General features: G+C 39.5%; 1 protein-coding gene across 7 annotated transcripts in view; it reads right to left on the reverse strand.

Annotated features, from left to right (window-relative positions):
• The window catches only part of RSU1 (Ras suppressor protein 1), a 180,269-nt gene that overhangs the window by 81,622 nt on the left and 77,813 nt on the right, over positions 1-20,834 (reverse strand). For 6 of the 7 annotated variants that reach the window (XR_006742796.1, XM_045587806.1, XM_036459108.2 and 3 more), the window contains one exon: positions 4,359-4,491. The exons of the other annotated variant lie outside the window; for it this stretch is intronic. Coding sequence is in view for 5 of the 6 variants with exons in the window: in XM_045587806.1 (XP_045443762.1) it covers positions 4,359-4,491 (133 nt within the window). In the remaining variant the exon portion in view is untranslated. The remainder of the gene's footprint in view (positions 1-4,358; positions 4,492-20,834) is intronic. 7 annotated transcript variants of the gene reach the window in all.

A 20,834-nucleotide genomic window follows, 5' to 3' on the forward strand; every position in this document is an offset into this window, starting at 1 on the left:
GTCACTGTGAAAGTCGACTACAGACATGAATGAAAATGAAACCTGCTAGTAAGTTCTTTACTACTTTTATTTAACTAATGGGTCAGAAAAAAAAATGTTTTTTAAAGAAAGGAGATTCACTAGTATTTTCAGTGCCAAGACAAATTTAAAATATACTATCATGATAATCTGATGATCTACATAATACAAAAAGGAAATTTTATTGGATGGAGGTGTTTATGGTTTTATAAAAAGACATAGAAGTGAAGATTGGAAACCACAAGGTTTAGAGTAGAGTATGACTCAGCAGGGGTCCTCAAACTTTTTAAAGTGGGGGCCAGATCACGGTCCCTCAGAGAGCTGGAGGGCCGAACTATATGAACTACTAATTCCTACTGTAACACCTCGGCTGCGCTCACTGCCCAAAAAACCTGGCGGGCCGGATCAGACTCCTCTGCGGGCCGCATGTGGCCCGCGGGCCGTAGTTTGAAGACGCCTGGATATTGAATGTAAAATCTGCTTTAAAAAATTATGAGTATAATGAATACATTGCCTTTTTGAAGGTCACTATAGGTATAACATTTTAAAAGTAGGCAAGTACCTGATAATTAAATAAAATTTTTTTAAGATAGTAGAAAAGGATACAAAAATCCTCTAATTATGAAGTGGCTGCTTAACAACATTAAAAAGTTCAGTTGAGTTCCAGTTACATGACAATACACTTTTTTATGTATTTTTTAAAAAAAACTTGAATTTTAAAAACCAGTGTAGTTAATATGCATTAATAGGTATATACATACTATCCTACCTAATAAAAGAGTAATCTGCACATTAACCGCCACCCTGCTACAATCACAAGTCATGCCCACCAGCCAATCAGAGTGAGTATGCAAATAAACCCAACCAAGATGGCTACAGCCACAGAGAGCAGGCTTGGATTTCCCAGGCAATGGAAAAAGCCAAGCTTTCTGTCTGCCTTTGCAGGCCTAGGCCTCCACTCAAGGCTACAAAGTTTCAATTATAGAAGGTAACCAAATCCAAACAGAAATAGCTGCTGGCCATGGAGTGAGCAGGAGGCTTGGCTCCTCTCCAGGCTACAAAGTTTCAATTGTAGAAGGTAAATAAATTCCAGATACCAGGGCCTCCACTTGGATCACCAGGGAGCGTGGCTGACCTGCAAACCACCACAGGACTCTCGCCTAGGTGGCCTCACACCCCAAAGGAACCCCCACCCTGATCTGGGACATCCTTCAGCACAAACTAGCTGGCCCCCACCCATGCACCAGGCCTCTATCCTATCTAATGAAAGAGTAATATGCAGATTGACCATCACTCCAACACACAAGATGGCTGTCCCCATGTGGTCAAAGATCCTGCCCCCATATGGATACAAGATGGCCACACAAGATGGCCAGCAGGGGAGGGCAGTTGGGAGGCACCAGATCTGTAAGGTAGGGCAATTGAGAGGGACCAGGCCTCAAAGGAAGGGCAGTTGAGAGGGACCAGGCCTGAAAAGGAGGGCAGTTGGAAGCGATCAACCCTACAGGGGAGGGCACTTAGGAGTGACAAGGCTGGAAGAGGAGGGAAGTTGGGGGCAAACAGGCTGGCAGAGGAGGGAAGTTGGGGACAAACAGGCTGGCAGGGGAGCAGTTAGACATCAATGAGGCTGGCATGGGAGTGGTTAGGGGGTGATCAGGCTGGCAGGAAGAAGCAGTCAGAGGCAATCAGGAAGGCAGGCAGGCGAGCAATTGGGACCCAGCAGTCCTGGATTGTGAGAGGGATGTCTGACTGCCCGTTTAGGCCCAATCCCACCGGGATGGGAGAGGGTGCAGGCTGGGCTGAGGGACACCCTCCCCCCCTTGCCCCTGTGCACAAATTTCGTGCACTGGGCCTCTAGTATTCATATAAAAGATGACCTTAAAATTTAAAAATCAGGGAAACATAATGATGGCATTTTTATACAAATATTTTTAAAAGATTAAGATTCTGATTAGTGTCTTACTTAGTTACTAGTCCACGGGTATATTTGATAAAGGAGTGAAAATAACTATGATAGAATGGGTGAAGAAGAGAAGGGCTGAAATGCAGGAAGTGGTCAACATTCTCCTTCCCCAGAAGAGAAGAGATGATCTCTTGGGCTCCAAAGACCGACCCTTGAGTTCACCGCAAGTGCTTACTCCCAGCAGAGGCTCACAGACTCCTCTAAAAGCAGTGAGCAGGGTACAACTGGTCCTCCTAAAAATGGGACAACGACTCTCCTAAGCTTTTTAAAGCTTTTTAATACAGGTTTAACTGTATAAGAGCTAATATAATTCTTGATGAGGAAATCAAATACAGAAAGGCCTGCTAATAGGCAAATTGCTTAGATTACTCCAATTCCCAAATATAGGATATCAGTAATAAAGATAAGAATATACATACATCAAACTGGTTATTGATTAAAATACAGTGTCATACAGTCCCTTTCAAATAACATAATAATTAACTCAATCAAAGAAACATGCCTCTCATTCATCCAGAATCCTAACCATCATCAATAAATAGAAATCGTCTATAATAGCCTCTAATAGTGACTAATTGTCCATTAATGACTGAGGTAATATAGAATTAATAAATTCACAACTTAATCTTTTAAAATGAAGAAATTAGAACCATTTTATATTCAATATATTTTAATTCTCTGTAAATTATCAAGTATGTAAAAATAAAAATAAAAATAAAAATAAAAATGGTTAACCAGAATAATAAACAGTATTCCCCCCAATTCTGGATTAACAGGAGCTCATTGTGTAATTTGTTATAAGTTAAAATATATAAAATGATTTTTTAAAATGACTCCTTACAAACCAATCTATAAATAGACTCCCCTTTACTAACAAAAATAAAACCTCTACCTCAAAGATGGCAATGATTAACAATTTAAGAGGAACAAAATGAACAATAATCTTCTACTTTGCAATTACATTTTCACACATTTTCATAACTAATTAAACCAATTTCTAAGAATGAGCTATATTCATGCTTAAATAAACTATAAATCTATATATTGCAAATAGCTTGTGGCTTGTGAAACATAACACACATCCTATACTTCTCTCACTTTACTCTAATGGTAAGTCTAAAGATATATTGTCAATGTCATAAAAAATCTAAACCATGACTTAAGCTTTTCCACATAAGAAGGTATGTTATCATTTTGGCAATTTTAGTCTATTTAGTTTTAATGTTGTCATTCTTCAGAGCTCATCTTCTCTGTGATTCTGTCATATGGGAAATATGAGCGAGCTAAGCCCTAGCTTGTGTGACCAGCAGCATGGTGTCCGGGGAAGAGGCTAAAAGGCCACACTGGCCATTTATAAACAGGGAGCCTGCCCTGTCAGTCAGCACTACCTACAGTCCACACTGAGTGTGGGGCATTTTTCTAACACACACACACACACACACACACACACACACAGAGAGAGAGAGAGAGAGAGAGAGAGAGAGAGAGAGAGAGAGAGAGAGAGAGAAAGTGACACCCACCTGAACGTGACCTTCACTGATTCTCTAATTTTTCTCTAATATTTGGAATGTTAAATTCTCTAATGTTGGTAACAAACACAAAAACAGATTAAATTTGACTGTGGATTTTTATGTCTTTTGCATTTGCTTGAAACTAGAGGTGACTAGATTTCAGCATTAGGGTGCCACTGAGGCATAAGATAAATTATTATCTCAATATGGAGTGGAAGTGGGATGAAGGGAAATAATGACAGAAGATTAACAAAGCAGATGTGGCCAAGAGAGTTCCTTCCAACCAGGACACACTGGGGAAGAAAGGTAAAACCAGCCAGGTTTTAGGGTGGGCTCCTTTGATCTGAGGTGAAGAGTTGAGGGATACTAATGCTGTGACTTAAACTAGCTGACTCCTCCTCTTTTTCTGCCCTTCCTTCCATTTTCTCTTAGAAATAATTCCATATCCCCAGAGTAAAAGCTGCTCTAGAATAGAATGGTGTATTCTAGTATTCTCTATTCATTTATAAATAAACTGCTTAACAATTTTGTTCAGAACAGCTGTTATACTTTGCATTCAAAGGAGAAAAAAAGTATGTTCTGATCTTAATGTGTCTGACCAATTTTCTTAGTGTCATGAATATTCAACTAATATAACAATTTAAATTTTCTAAACAAACTTGGTATAAATTCCCTTTGATAATATCAATTAAAATACTCTATCACTACAAGACAATTACTACATGTGGTTATTAATAAAACATGTAAGAATACTATGAATTAACTGCCACCAAGGCAACAACGTCACATGATAGTTTTAAAATGGCATAATTACAAATACTATAAAGCCACAGTGTACTACTTTGGAAAACAACTAGTCTACTTACTACTTATACGTCTCTGAACGGATATATTCAAAAACGTGGGACACGCCAAGTTGGAACTGGTCAGCAATCGGGGTAACCCAAGGATTGTTCTCTGCTTTGAATACTTGTTTCTGACCAGTCAGATCCAGGTTTCCTGAAAAAGATAGAGAAGAAAAAGATGAAGGCCCTTTCACCCTACACAGATCAGGGCTAAGAAGTCCTGAATAGTAACCACAGCACAAGCCTAAGTACCTTTTGGTTCACTTGATTTGTTTTTAAAAATTGCTTATCCCAAGTCATTACTGATAAACAAGTAATTATAATAGTACCATAGACCAAGAAATGAAGAACAAGGGAAAGAAGGAGGGAGAGAGGGAGTAGAGGGAAGCAAGTAGGAAGACGGTAAACCTGGAAGGAATTCTTACATAGGTAGTATATGCTTTATTTTTCCTAGTTATTTGCTACAGAGACTAACTAAAATGACCCCATCCAAAATGAAGTGCTATTAGAACCTCCTGAAATTCTGTATTGACAATGTGAATCACTGCTTGTTCAACCTGATCTAGATCCATCCGATCAACATCACCGTTTTTCATCAGCCAAAGAACAATATGAATGAAGATAAAAATACTGCCCAAATAAAATTATTATTACGTTTCTCAGGTACCATAAGAACATCTCAGAATCAGCACCAAATGGATTTAATTAACGTGGTTATCACAGAAACTCACATTTGTATAGTCCTCATCAGTTTACACATTCAAAGCATCTCTACATTTGATTCTCCAGCAATCCCGAATCCACTTATTAACATCACTTTACAGGTGAGTAAATAGAAATGTGTGGAAATTGTTAACAAGATCAGAAAATGACAGTGGGGCTATGAACCTGACTCCTAACTCCAAATCTCATATTCTTTTTATAAAGTCTGGTGAAATTATCAAGTTACATCAGTCTAGATCAACCGAAGATGAGTTAATGAAGTAGCATCAAAAAGCCAGTAAGTGCCACCATCTGTTGATGATCAGTCGACTATTTTATTTATTTATTGGTATATTGAAACATGTAAAGGGCAGTGTGTGAAAGAGCTTCCTATAACTTGTCTGCTTATGAAAGGGACAAAGACAGAGAAGGTAGTGGTTTACTTGATACCAGCCTCATCAAAGGTCTTTCCCTAAAAGTCCTACTGAGGAAGTCTTTTTCGGACTCCTATCCACAATCTAAGGTTTTTTTAAACACAGACATCCAGCAACTATTCTTCCCAAGATGCAACCAGAGTAAGATGATTTGTCCTATTCTGGGGTATTACTGCAAATTCTGTCAAACTGATAATTCAGGATAACGAAAACACATTCTAAGATGTAAGTATATACCATGAAGCACAAAATTTCCTAGGTGATCTGACTTTTAGAAATGAAAACAAATTAATATTTTTATGAGAATGATGAAATATTTCTCCTTAAAACAAAAGAACTGATTCTTTGAATTCATATTCTTTTTGTTATATGAACCTGTAACTATTTAAAAAATGGAGAAAGAAAAGACAAATATAAAAGTGATTACAATTTCATAAAATGCTTTTAAAGAAAACAGATACTACTAAATATCAAGAGGGAGCAATTCATGGTGGTGTTTCCAAAGCTACTTAGAATCTGTTGGTGTTAAGAACAAAAATAAGCAGATACATTTCTCTCCAAGATTATCAATAATGTCAATTTCCTCATCTTAATGGTTAAACATCATTAGTCAGATATTTAATCATTTGGGAGATCAATGGGCTTTATTCTCTAAACCATGAATCAGAAAACTGCCTAGTGCAAATGAAAATCCAAGAGTTGCACCAAGTCTGCTTAGTTGGCTATCTTACCTGGGTGTGACCTTGCCTTTTATCTTTACTTAAAGAGGGGGTTTTTAGAATAAAACCGATCTGCTTAAATTTCTGTATAATTCTTATTTTCTCTTGGATCTCAACTGCTATAGTCTATGTCCTCTCTTCCATATCATTCATTCTCCTATTGCTTCTTTTTTTTCCCATTTCCACTTTTCCTAAAAATGAATATAATAGAAATTACTGGCAAAGTCTTCCATTTAAGAAACAAGTCTCTTTCTAAAGTGTCCTGTTTCACATGCACAGTGTCTATATGACCCACTCTCTAGGAAGCGTGGTCACTGAGAAGGGCTGTGTACCAGGTGACAGTAAGCAGGAAGCGCACTGCAGCAATTCACTAATCAGTTGGGCGTGGAGGCTCTAGAGATGAGTACATACATCTCTCTTAAAACCTTCATCTAATTAACAACATATGCTTACGTATGATCATCTTTCCACTTCTAAACCCTGCCCACCAACATCAGCATGGAATCAGCTATGAAAACTTACTAAGACCTTTGGAAAAATATATGTAATTTAAAGTGGAAAAAAAAGAAAAGAAATTAATTACTTCCTAAGCAAAAAGGATCTCCTTGTTGGTGGCTACCTGTGACCTAAACACCTTTGCTCCTTACCCCCCAAAGTAAGTCATCCTAATGAGAAACACAGTCTAAATTCCTAATGGGTAGAATCTCATCAGCTGCACATGCTTCTGGGACTCGCATCATTCACACATTACGATGAATTAACCGAAATGGATGGCTTTCTTCTTATAATAACATCTGTTTCAGATGGGGACCCGAGAATCTGATTGTTTTACTCTGGGGAAGAAGAGAGGAAAGAGCGATGACAGCTACATTTGGAACACAGAGCATTCCTCCCCATGCTGCATATGCAGGGTACTGGCTCCGCTAAGAGCAACGGGGATCAGGGAAACACTCAGGGAAAGACCCTACAGACAAGCCTCAGCTAGTCCACATCTGTCCAGGGATGACTTCCAGGGGACAGTGAGAGAAAGAGAACTCTCTTCCCTCCCAGTCAGGCCCAATAATCCAAAAGCTCAGCCATGTTACAAGTGATGCAGGTTGTAATTATCCTTGAATTTAAGGTACAGATGCACATTCCTATGGAAAAGAAGAGCCGGTACTCTACCAACTGCCTGCATACCCACTTTGGAATGTGCATGGCCTCTTGTTAACGTATTAACAGCGTCTTACTAAGCCTGCAGCCTTTTGGGTAATAATCCTCTAAAAATGATGTACTCAATTCTACGCTCCCTGATTGCAACACATGGAAGACAGAGCTAGGGGAGTAATGCCAAGAAAGGTCAGCCACGTTCTCGGGGGCCCTTTTGTCTGAAGCCTCCAACCCCTGGAGATCTGTCAATCCCTAGCAATGTCTCTATTAAAGACCTGTCAATGGAGACAGAGGCAGCATAGGGGATTGCTAATGACTCCTGCTAACTGGAGCAGGCAGGAAACGCTAGATGCGAGCTGGACACGCTCCCTTCAGGCAAAAGGAGTCTTATACTGATGTCTGAAAAGTCAGAGCACACAGAGAGGCCCACAGGCTCTTCATGAGCATTTTCAATGACATCACTTCAAACACATCTATAACTCCAGCTGTTTAGTTTAGTCTCAAACAATGCTACATAATCACATTCACAGGGATGTCTCACAGTGACCAGAAATAGGGAGCCTAATGGAAAAGAATGATTCAGGTTCACTGGAAGAAGAAGAAAAAAAACCCAAACAATAGTTTTGTCGTTGACAGTGTGTGTTTTTTAACAAAGAGCAATGAAAACCGTGTTTAAAGTCCATAGCAAACATTGAAGCAGGCGACTATTCCAGATGACAGAGATGGAAACCGTGCAAGCCAAACCAAGCGCTGCCTCTTCAGAGTTATCACTGGCTTGCTGTAATAGGGTATGCTTATTTTGTTTTTCAACTTAATGTCACTGGTGGAGAACACAATACCTGCTTCTGTGCAGCCGTAATCCTCCAGCCAGCTATTTGTCTCTGGCTTTCCTGCCTCACTCAGCACCAGCCTGGAATGCAGCCTTTTCAGAAGAGGGTTAATATAATTAGAGTAAAGCTAGGCCATTATACTGTGTGAAAAGATGACACCCGTCTCATATTGGCCTAGCAACAAGTTACCCTTGCCTCAGCAAAGCTCATCTGTCAGCTGTCAGAGGTAAGTTCCCTTTCAAGTAATAACATGCAGGAAGCATCTCACCCCACCGTCAGTCGGGCTGCAATCGCCAGAACTGCTGCACGCTTCAGTGCCTCTAGTTAGGAGCCCTCACCCATCTCCTTTATTAGAAGCCTGAGCAGCGCTCCGGTGCTGTTCTAACAAGGATCAGGCAGGAGGATTAAGCACTGTGACAAAGAGGATCTAATAAGCTAGAAAGTGGTGCCCCTACAGCCACGCTGGCTGCCTCCCAGACAGAGATTCCCTCTGCGCACTCTTCAGCGGGATGGCCCGGCCACAGGGGAAGCAAGCCAGCGCCGTGATTAGCGATGACCCTCTGACCGATGCTACTATGAAGATCATATATCATTCAGAGGCTTATTCTGCAATTGCAAATTGGATTTTCCATTTTATTACCTGCAAAAGGACCACATATGCTTCAAATACAGTAAGCTTTGCCGAGCGACTGTAATTTTGTAAACACTAAATCATGCAAAACAATCAGTCTCCTTGGGAGTTATAAATGTGACTGAATGCAATAGGCAATTGCATTAATAAGCATGCTCATTTTCACTTATAGAAACTGGTTGTTTTCATAACCACATGATTAAGAATTCTACCTGAATGTTCAAAAATCCAGAAACATATGGCCAGTAACATTACTGATCACATATTAAGCAATTAAGGTTGTCTGGGCAAATTTTTTCACATCATCAAAGCAGGAGTTCCTTCCTTCCTAATTCTAAAATATCACAGAGCTCTTTTAAAAATTAATTCTCTCTATAAGCCCGGCTCTCTCACTCATAAAAATGTAAGGCCACGGCCTGAGAAGGTAAAAGCAGCAAACCCTGGCTGAGTGGGCAGTCTATCATTAGATTACTAGATTTGCCCCAACCCAGGAATCATTCACCCTTGAAGGCATCTAGATGGGACGTGCTGACAGCTGAAAGATCACCCCTGCTCTGCAGTGAATCCACACAGAAGCTAACCACTAATGACTCCCACACAAAATAAAAGCTATGTCGGCAGCTGCTCCAGATATAAAGAGAATCTCTATAATTCTTATTACTAGGTAACAGGTTATTAATTATGGAAGTGCATGATTATAGAAAATAGCTGAAGATGGGAGGTTTCTACTTTTTCATTTCTTTATCAACATATTTTATTGAGTAGAAAATGACCATAAGGCTTACAAAATGATACTAATATTATAATAGTAAATGTTTGCAATAATAAAACAGTAGGAACAACCAGAATGTTGAACAGGTGAGAAGCTGAATTATATCTGCTACAGCCTTACAACAAAATGTTATTCAGTAATCAAAATGAATGAAATAAATTTGTTTGCATATACAGCCTTAAAAAGAGAGCTATAATTTAATTTAAAAAAAAAACACACAAAGATTTGTTTTTTTTTTAAACTAAGTTTGCTATGATTTAATTTTTGGGGGAAAAATAGAGAAGAAAGAAATCCCATATATGTATTTGAAGAAATACCCTTGTGGAAAAGAGAAAGACAGTAAGAATATATATCTAATTGTAAATGTTGGTTTTTTCAAAGAGGGGAAATTTGGGTGGAAAAGGAATTTGAACCAGCAGAATGAGAGGTAAACATAATTTCTCTTTTGAAAACTACATGTGATTACAAATATGGGTTATTTTTTATAATTAAAAAAAAAAAAGAATAAAGTACACTGAAAGGAAACATACAACAACAACAAAAACACACAAATTCAAGACCTGGCCAGTGTGGCTCCGTTGGTTGGAATGTTGTCCCATGAACTTCAAAAGGTTATGGGTTCAATCTCCAGACTGGATGCTTCCAAGAGACAACAGATCGATGTTTCTTTCTGTCTGTCGTCTCCCTCTCTCCTTCCCCTCTCTCTAAAATCAGTAAAACATATCCTCTGGTGAGGATTAAAAAACATATCCGAGATACATGGCACACACTAATTAATTAGTACAAAAGAGTGTGTTATTTACAGCGGCATCATCCTACTGCAGTGAAAGCCATGCTTTATGGAAGACAGTCTATGAGGCCCTAACAGGACTGAAAGCCTAGGTCTGAGGCTACTTCTGTCTGCGCATCAACAATGCAACCACAGTAAGCTGGGAGTCTCATGACAGCTCTCAAACTTATTCTGTGGGGAATTCCAGTCCACATTGTCATTCTGGCAAGTGTCTGCTTAGCCTTTCTGGCATCACATTTTTTAAAATGGGCATTTTGTTCATTTAACAATTACAGTGCATTGCTGCTTTATGAAACATACCTAAATGAAGTGTTACTCTTTTGATTTAGGCAGGGAGAACACGAGTTCAATAAAAAAGATTTAAAAACAACAAGAACAAAAAAACCACCCTGCCAAATGGCTCAAAAAAAAAAAAATAGTATATGACTTAATGTACATGTTGATATGAAAGGGACCAGAAATATATTTACCAATGAGGAAAAAATAGTGTTTTATATAGTTTCCCTGGGACGTTCTTCTTGGCCATTTAGTATCTGTGTTCCATAATGGAATAGAAGGGACTCTTCATCAATTATAACAAAGCAGTGGGCACTCCCAACGCACATGCATACCACCTCAGTTACTTTATCTTGCAAGTCTCCTTCTATGGATATTAAATAATTCCTGTTTTAAATCTGATATTCATGTAGGATTTCCAAACCATTCTTCTAAATATGGGAGGTCATCTTATTTTTGCTTGCCAGATTTTCTTTATTTATGTAATGCTATCAAGTAAGGAGAAATCCCAGTGGATCTGGCCAGGGGCCTAGTTCCTGATCCCAAGTACCTTCATGGACTTAAGACCAAGAGACTTTGGGTAAACACCTGAGCTTCCGTTTCCTCGCTGGCCAAAGTTGTGAGGACGAACTACCCCTAAGCTCCCTGCTTGGGCATGTTTTCTGAAATATATATTGTTATAAGCTTTTCCCTTAGCTTGGGACAGACAGCCAAAATAAGAACTCCCCTCCCCCCAGACCCGTGCATCCGCATACTGACCCTCTATGGCATACTTTTACTCTATGTACGAGACCTAACCGCCCCGCTGGGCTGACACCACCACACTGGTCCCAGCCTGCTGTGAGAGAATGCAATACATTTCTTAAACTCTCTCAGTGTCTCTTGGGCTGGCTCCTTTGGTGTGGACCTAACAAGGATAATAATACTAACTGACAGGATGGTGGACAAAAGCATATATACTGGTTTTGTAATCCGTAAATCACTATAAATATATACTATTCTTTACGTTATTCATTATCCTTTGAAATGAGATATGCAAAGGAGAGATAATATATATTTGAAAACAAGTTGCCTGAAACAGGGGTTGCTCAATAAATTTATAATCTCCTGAAACGGAATGCAAAGTGTTTTGTAAGGTGGCACTCTTCTGTGGAAAGTCCCCCTCTCCCTCTTCCCCCTCCCTACACCTTCATAAGCTTCTCAAAGTTCCATAATCAAAAGCAGAACTAGGAATTAATTTCATTTCTTAGAAGACTGAAAGATTTATGGACAGCAGCAGTCCAGAGCATCCCTCACGGTTGGTCCCCAGAGTACACTTCCTCCCCCTAACCCCCACTCCTCTCAAGTTCACAGTCCACAGGGGCTGAGTTCAGGACATCTTCTGACCACCTGCGATGCTGGAAATATCAGCACCAAGAAGATATCAGTCACCCAGTAAACAGGAGACCCAAAGGAGAAGTCACTGATGAAGAAAACATAAAAAGATGTTCAAAGTGTATCACTTCCTACAGGATCCAAGCAGCCTTCACCATAGCTGTTTAAGTTCAATATCTACAGGAATACCTCCTTCTATTCTGCTTTACAGATGTTGCATTTTTTTACAAACTGAAGGCCAAAAATATCTGAATTTTTTCAATAATACTAGCAATTCTATTAAAGGTATCAAGAATAAACCCACAAACCAATGAATACTTACCATCGTTGTCATAAATACTATTATTTGTAGAACATGTATTAAGTATAGATGTCGTTTAGGAGCTTTACATTATTCCAAGAAGCCACAACTATCTTGCATGGGAAGGATTATTAATATCTCATTAAAAAAATAAAACACAACAATTAACATTCAGGGATGTTAAAACCCACACACAACGTCACATAAGTAGCATATGGCAGAGCTTGGATTCAAAGGACAATTAATCTGGCTCATCCAAAGCTCTGGGTCTTTCAGGTACATGACGCTTACATATTTCTTCGAATGTGAAAACGTATTGAAATAGTGTTGAAATAGTCAATAATATGTCATGGTGTAAAGAGTACTATTGAAGCATTTCCCCCCTTCCTTACCACTCAACAGAGCCCAGAATTCTAGCATCAGAATAATTTTCTTAAAGCCCAAAGCCTCAGTTGCCTCCAGGAATTTTCTTTTTGAATTAAAATGCCCTGGCAGAAAAGCAAGTTATGGTGATAACACTGTCACTGTCGTGACTATGAATATTTTTAACAGGGGGTTTAGAGTGAGGAAGTGTTAAAAATTTTGAATATATATTTAAAATATTTTTGCAGCAATATAGAATATGCATTTCCCTATTAAAGTCAAAACACCACCCAGTCAAAAAATTATTTTGTTTAAATTAAAACTAATTAAATTAAAAATATATAAATTTTATACAGTTTTTTAAAAAGAATAAAATATCATGTAGTTATACATTCAACAAACGGTTATTTTGAAAAGAATAAAACTTCATTTAGTCAGAACTGTTTAGGAAAATCACTACATGATTATGGGAACTGATTACCCAGTGGGGAATCTGATCACAGGAAAAGGCAGGATTGGTTTGAGCCTGGGAAGGGCACTACAGATAAGCTGTCAGGGGCAGGTTAAGGGCGGTGCCAGGGCCAGAATGTTAATGTTGGGGGCAGGAGTGGTTTATTTTTAAAAATGGGAACCTCTACGTTATTGCAGAGAAACAGCTATGATTCCTGTTCCAAACTATTCGTGGCTAATTATAAGCACTTCTGAAAGGTCTCACATGTTTCTGACAGTTTTCAAATGCTGCTTTGGGGAAATGCTAGAAATTCGAGGTAATGGGATTATGCCCCACTTCACTCCCATCTTCTGTCACTTCCCATCACACCAAGATATCAGCACCACATGAAGACCTGTTTAACCAAGCACTTCTGAGACTGAGACTCCTCCCTTTTCACCCAAATATACACTTTGAGATTCCACAGATAGAGATAGCTAGTTATCGATATAAGGAAGATAACTAGTCCTATGTAACAATCCTATATAATATAATCCTAAGTAATATGCAAATCGACCCTCATGCCCTCACACAAGATGGCCACCCCCATGTGGTCAAAGATGGCTACCTCAAGATGGGCAGCAGGGGAGGGTAGTTGTGGGCGATCAGGCCAGCAGGGAAGGGCAGTTGGGGTAACCAGGCCAACAAGGGAGGGCAGTTAGGGGCAACCAGGCCAGCAGGGAAGAGCAGCTGAGGGTTACTGGGCTGGCAGGGGAGCAGTTAGGTGTCAATCAGGCTGGCAGGGGAGTGGTTAGGGGTGATCAGGCTAGCAGGCAGAAGCGCTTAGGAGACAGCAGTCCCAGATTGTAAGAGGGATGTCCAACTGCAGATTTAGGCCTCATCCCACAAGAAATTCATCTGCGGGGCTCTTAGGCAATAGAGACTCAATGAAAAATAGAACTTTTGGACAGGCGCAAAAAAAAAAAAACAAAACAAAAAAAAAAACAGAGGGGCAGGGCCAACCAGGAACAATTGGAAAAGTAACTAGATTAGGTAGAGGACATGAAAGGCCAACAGAAATAATTGGGAAGAGGGTCCAATCCAGGCAGGAAAAAGTTAGGAATTTGGGTTGTATAATTTGAATGGTTCGTTATCCTTTACCTTTACAAGAAGATAAATGGAGGATTAACAAGAGCCTCCGGGCAGTGCTTTTAGAGCCGGCCCACCCTCTAGGTCCCAGAGGCTGTATTAATTCCCCTTAATTCACAATAAAATCTTACCATCACATCTAAAGTTATCCATGCAATCTTTTGGAATTCTTTTCTCAAGTCACTACAAAAGAACCTATCACATTCATCAGCAACAGACGGGTGAGCCAGCCAGGAGGGAGCAGCAGCTGGAGTGGTAAGATCTGGGGCCTGGAGACCCATCCCCTGCATCCCTGTCCCCACCTCCATTTCCCTCTGCCTCTCAGTCTCCTTTTTCCACATTTAGCCTCAGGTAATTTCAAGCCACAAATTGATGGTGGGCATGGTCAGGCATTTAAATGCCCTTAGGGCGCCTGCCACCAAATAAAGAAGTCTCTTTGTGAGAGGATAACTGGTCAGGAGACAGGCCAGATGCACAAGGATGCCTGCCAGGATCAAGACAAACTCATTCACTGTTCACCAAAGAACATAGTTCACTGGCAAAACTCAGAGCCCAAACTTCGAGTCAATCCCTGATAGGATTACTTGGAGGCACTGGGAAGTTCTAACAAATTTCTTTCTAATGTCATCTCACTCTCCTTGCTTCGCCTCTGCTGCCCTGGCTGACTAGTATTTTAGTTCAATTTTACTCCTTATGTGAGGGTCCCACATTCCTGATTTTTGCAGGAGGTCATGACAAAGTTGCAGTTTATATCCTTTTTGTTGTATATGCCCCTCCGAGCAGTTCCCTCCAGTGGCTGAGAGGAGCAGAAGGGTCACCTCAGGACTACCCTCAGGTCTCTCTCCCCAGAAGTCCCTAGGAAAGGGCATATGTTACACCTGTGGGAGCCCAGACCACTGGAGCCAAGAGTGTCCTGAAAAGGGCCACTAGAGCAAAAGCCCAAAAGTGCATAAGACACCTTGTCCCATGCAAGGAAAAGGGCGCCTAAAAAGGAACCGTCTCCTATCCCCAAGGAGGAGGGGAGGGCCCGCTCCACAAATGGTGCCAGGGAGCTGAAGAGGCTCAGGATCCTCAGAGATTCCCAGAAGAAACATCAACATCAAAGGGAGGAGCCATGGTCATCCTGAAAGTATCAGGTAAGCCTGTACTACGTTTAATTGATACAGAAGATGATTGCTGTCTTAACCTCTTATTTTGGTTCTTTGTCTTAAAAAACTTGCTCCATTGTGGGGATGGAGGGAATAAAGTGTTCAACATATCCAGATTTTTATTTCCAAATTATGTCAAAAAAGGAAACAACTTCTTAGCTAAGTTCATAGGAGATAAAAATGCCAGACAAGCCAAAACCTGTTTGGTTCAGTGGATAGAGCATGGGCCTGTGGACTGAAAGGTCCCAGGTTTGATTCCGGTCAAAGGCATGTACCTTAGTTACTGGAATATCCCCAGTAGGGGGTGTGCAAGAGGCAGCTGATCGATGATTCTCTTATCTAACTCTCTATCCCTCTCTCTTCTTCTCTGTAAAAAATCAATAAAATGTATTTTTTTAAAAAATGCCAAATGCAGACTGATTCAATCAGTGTGAATATGAGTACATAAACTTAATAACCATCTTAATAACCTCCCCAAATGACAACTTACCTTTTTAATGCCTATCATTCAAAAAAAGTATGCCAATTTTTCAACCAATAGGAGTAATACTGAAGTTTAAATGGCATTGTAATGCATTAGTAGCACTTGCTCACATAGAAGTACGAAACAAAATTAACTTTATTTTTTATTTATATATAAATACCCTTGAATCCAATTTTATTAAAGTTTAAGTAAGGGATCAACCTACTACACAGAACCTAAACTTAAGTTATATGTAAAGATGGCTTGTTTCGGCTTTGCTTCCCACTCTAGAGCTTATATTTTTATTACTTTGGTGCCATGTGTTACACTCTCTGAAGAGGCTGTAGATGGTAAGAGTGCAGATATTATGTTACATAAAATATGTACTGAGATAATTAAGAATTCTGAGTGACACAAATGCTAAGTCTCCATGAAAAAACCTGCAAAAATGGTAACTTAATTTCCAGTAAATTCAAAATTATAAACATTAAAAAGTGCCAAATGTTTTTTTTAAGTTAGGTATTAGCAAGCTATTTTAATATATTTTCATAAAACTTATTTTCATTTATTTTCAAGTTTAACAGCAAGAGCTGAGAAGAGACAATGGAAAGAAAAAAACATTTATCTGAAAGTAGTATCTTCATGTGTGTAAATACGCATATATACACCCACATCCACACAGCCTAGTGGATGTGTGGATGTGGGTGTATATTGCAGAAATACAATAAAAGCAAACACTACATATTATTGCAGAAAGAATGTAGTGGGAAAAATGTAGAAAAAAAGTTGATGTTCCTACTTTTGTAGAAAACTATGTACTTTTTTTGGTATAAGTGATAAAAGGCCAATAAGTATCCCAAACTAATATAGACAATAATATCTTATTCTCTGTGCTAACCCAGAGTTAAGAAAAGCCCAGAGACAAAAATGAATATGTTTAAAAACATTAACAATAAAGCTTAAAAAAAACTAAAGCAAAATAACTATGTTGCTCAGAGAAACAAGTCTACCCCGCTTCCCGAGACAATTCGCCAGTCCTCACATATGAAACAGCATTGCCTATAAATAACAGAGAGAAAATGGAGCTTTACCACGCTCTGGGATTCGGGTGAGGAGGATTACATCATAAATTTGTTCCCAGTATTTTTGGAAAGCCAAGTATCTTGGGTTAAAAATATACTGTCACAGTTAACACAATAAAAAAAGGAAAGTACTATGATATTCTACTCAAGAGAAAAACAATCAGCAAATACAAAATCATCTTCAATATGTAAAGTTGTTTCAGAAGCTCAATTTATTTACTTAAAAATATAGAGCTCAAATTATTAGCCAAGCACTGGTGTGGCTCCAGGCACTGGCACTTCTAAACAACTCTTCCTATTGCTACTAGTTTAAGTGTTATCAGTCCCCAAATTTCAGACTATTCCTTAATATCATAAACACTGTTATCAGAATTAGTGAATTTTCAATTGCAATTTACAAAATAACAATATTTAGTAAATAAGTTGTTTATATATGTCACTTTATTTAACTTTTGTAATCTGGAGAACTAGAGAGATCTTCACAAGAGACAATTTGGGGGTAGTAACTGGACATCAACAAATATAAACAAACTAGAGGCCCAGTGCACGAAATTGGTACACAGGTAGCGTCCCTGGACCTGGCCAGCCATTAGGGCAGATTTAGGCCTTCTGCCAGCTGGGGCCTTTCTTCATTCCATGCCACCCCCTGGTGTTCAACACACATCATAGCAAGCAGTCGAACTCCCAGTCAGTCAACTCCCGAGGGGACAATTTGCATACTAGCCTTTTATTATATAAAATGGTGTCCTATATGACTTCGTCAAAAGCCAGGTACCCTAGTCAATGATGTAAATGTAAAATAATAAATGAAGTCTACGATAAACAAACTCAGCTCTTTACAGTGGTCAGAGCCATGGCTTCAATATTTAAACATTTATACTTCATAAACTATCATGCACAGGGCAACCAAACTCACTTTTCCAGACAATGTGTGACTTACTTGTGATGACCCAAACTCACCAGGGCTTTCTTGCTTCTGAACTTACCCAACTGCCCACTTCTCTGCACAAGGTAACTTTATTCTATGTCACTTCTTCAGAGAAGCCTTCCCTGACTTCCCCACTGAAGCCTGATCCCTCTTATCTTGGAATATCACAGCACATGTATATTTTGTAGTACTTACTACATTTTACAATTATTTTGTTGGCTTTCTTTTTTCTTTGGTTTCTATAACTTTACCGTAAGCTCCACGGACACAGAGGCCATGCGGTCGTGTTCTGTGCTTGGCACCACTTCTAACGCCCTTCTCTGGTGTTCCCCATGCTCCCCAGGGCAGTACTCACTGTGCTGTCTGTCCTCCATCAACAACCAAGCTTAGTAAGGAGGATGGGCATTTTCTCTTACTCTCCCATTTTCCCTGGTGTCTTTCACACAATAGGGATGCACTTCTCAACTGGGATGGAAGTTGATCCCTCTAAAGGCGTATTTCACATGATCCCAAGGGAAAGGGCTTTAAAAACAACTATACACTAGTTCAGTGGTCAGCAAACCACAGCTTGCAAGCCACATGTGGCTCTTTGGCCCCTTGAGTGTGGCTCTTCCACAAAATACCATGGCCTGGGCGAGTCTATCTTGATGAAGTGGCATTAGAAGAAGTTTAAAAAATTTGGCTCTCAAAATAAATTTCAACTGTTGTACTGTTGATATTTGGCTCTGTTGACTAATGAGTTGGCCAACCACTGCATTAGTTTACCTAACCTTACCCAGACCCTTCAACAAATTCTGAAATGCCCCCTTTGCCGCCTCAACTGACAGCTGTGACACAACAGAGATGTGAGTGAACTGGGCTTGGAAGGACACAGAATCGAGGCTGAAAGCTCTGCCACAGCACTATCACGTCATCAAACTAGATGACTATTAGTGTTTGTTTATAAGTGCAACTCCACCCAAACAAAAAAGAAAGAAAAAAAATTTCTAGCTTAAGTGATAATCTAATAATTCCAAAATGGCAAAAATTCTTTTTTTACATTTATGTATCAGAGACCAGACTAGATGCTTTACTGTATACATATAAATTCAGGCTGCAAAGGAACCTGCCTCACAGTTAAGGAAAATAGGTTCAGAGAGAATTCCAAAGGCCACAGAGCCACGGAATGATAGTGCTGAGATTCACACTAAGGCATCCTTCTTTCTACAGGACATGGTCAATTGTCAGAAAGGACCAATTTGACTGCTCATTCTCTTCCCTCCTCCCAACTCTGGCCCATTTTGACTCTTTCCCAGTTCTTCCCTTCTAAATAAGTAAATAAATAAATAAATAAATAGGACTGATAATGGCAAATAGACCTTGATGTATGCTGGAATCAGGACACCTGGCTCAATAGTGCACAATCCTATTATAACAAAGTATATAATGCAGCATGTAAAATATCCCAAATAGCAACTAAACATATATTTTAGAAAGATATCTACAAATAGAAATAAAGTTTTAATAGAAATGCAGAAAATCATCAAATCACTAAAGTTATCAAATTACATAAATCACCTTTGACTATTTTACAAACAATCTGCATAATTGAAAAGCCCTATTAATTTTATAGATAATTCAGCATAAGCAGAAAGTTATCTTTATTCTTTCTAAACATTTTCTCACATACTGGAGGAGTTTCTCATACTAGTAGATAGAAAATAAATTATTTTAAGGACTGACACTCTCTTTCATGCCTGTACTTTCACACACACACATACATGCACATACATATTCAAATATCACATTGGTTTCTAGAATTTGTTTCTATGCCCCTGATTTAGTTTGCTAGAACTACCATAGGCCTGTAATGGGCGGGAGCCACGTAGAGGGGGGCAAAGAGGGGAAATATGGGGGACATCTATAATTCTCTCAACAATAAAAAAAAATTTTTTAAGTCACAGACTAGGTGGCTTAAACCAGCGGTCACCAACCTTTTGGATCTCACAGACCACCAGTGGTTTGTGGATGACCGGTTGATGGATGCTGGCTTAAACAACAGAAATTTATTATCTCACAGTTCTAGAGGCTAGAAGTCTAAGAGCAAGGTACCAGCAGATCTGGTTTCTCCCTCCATGGTTTCTCCCTCTCATGCTTTTCCCTATGGAAGCGCAGCCCTCGTATCTCTCGGAATGTCCAAATTTGCTCTTTCTGTAAGGACACCAGGCAAACTAAATCAGGACCCACACTAAGGGCCTGATTTTAGCTTAATCGCCTCTCTAAAAAGAGCTACTATTTATATTTTCTTTCTTCCTTCTTTCCTTCCCTTCCTTCCCTCCCTCCCTTCCTCCCTCCCTCCCTCCCTTCCTTCCTTTCTTTCTTTCTTTCTTTTCTTTTTAATCCTCACCCGAGGACATGCTTATTGATTTTAGAGAGAGGGGAAGGAAGGTAGAGGGGGGAGAGAAAATCTATGTGAAAGATAACATGGATTGGTTGCCTTCTATAAGTATTCTGACAGGAGATCAAAACTGCACCCTAGGTACGTGCTCTGACCGGAAATTGAATCCACAACCCTTTGGAATACAGGACAATGCTCCAACTGCGCCACACCAGCCAGGACTCTTTTATTTTCTTCATAGCTGAGTAACTGGAGAAGCAAAAAGTCTGCCCTGCATATCTGGTTCTAATTAATCGAGGTACTCCTTCATTCATAAACATTTGTTTAGTACAGTTTGTGTCACAAAGACCAAGAAGGAACTGTCTCTAAGGTGTTCGTGGCTTAGTGGTTCAAGTGGATAAGTGATCAGAACACAACAGGCACTGGATCCAGAATGGAGGTGGCTGCAGAAGTTAGGAATGGCTGCCTAGGGGAGGTGATATTTAACCCCAGCCTTAGTGGCATCTCTAGAAAGGGAGACAGTTCTACAGGCAAAAAGCAAATGACAGCGAGAACTGGGAAGCATGGGAGATGACCCCA

The sequence above is a fragment of the Pipistrellus kuhlii genome, unplaced genomic scaffold, assembly GCF_014108245.1.
Source record: "Pipistrellus kuhlii isolate mPipKuh1 unplaced genomic scaffold, mPipKuh1.p scaffold_m20_p_1, whole genome shotgun sequence".
Classification (NCBI taxonomy): domain Eukaryota; kingdom Metazoa; phylum Chordata; class Mammalia; order Chiroptera; family Vespertilionidae; genus Pipistrellus; species Pipistrellus kuhlii.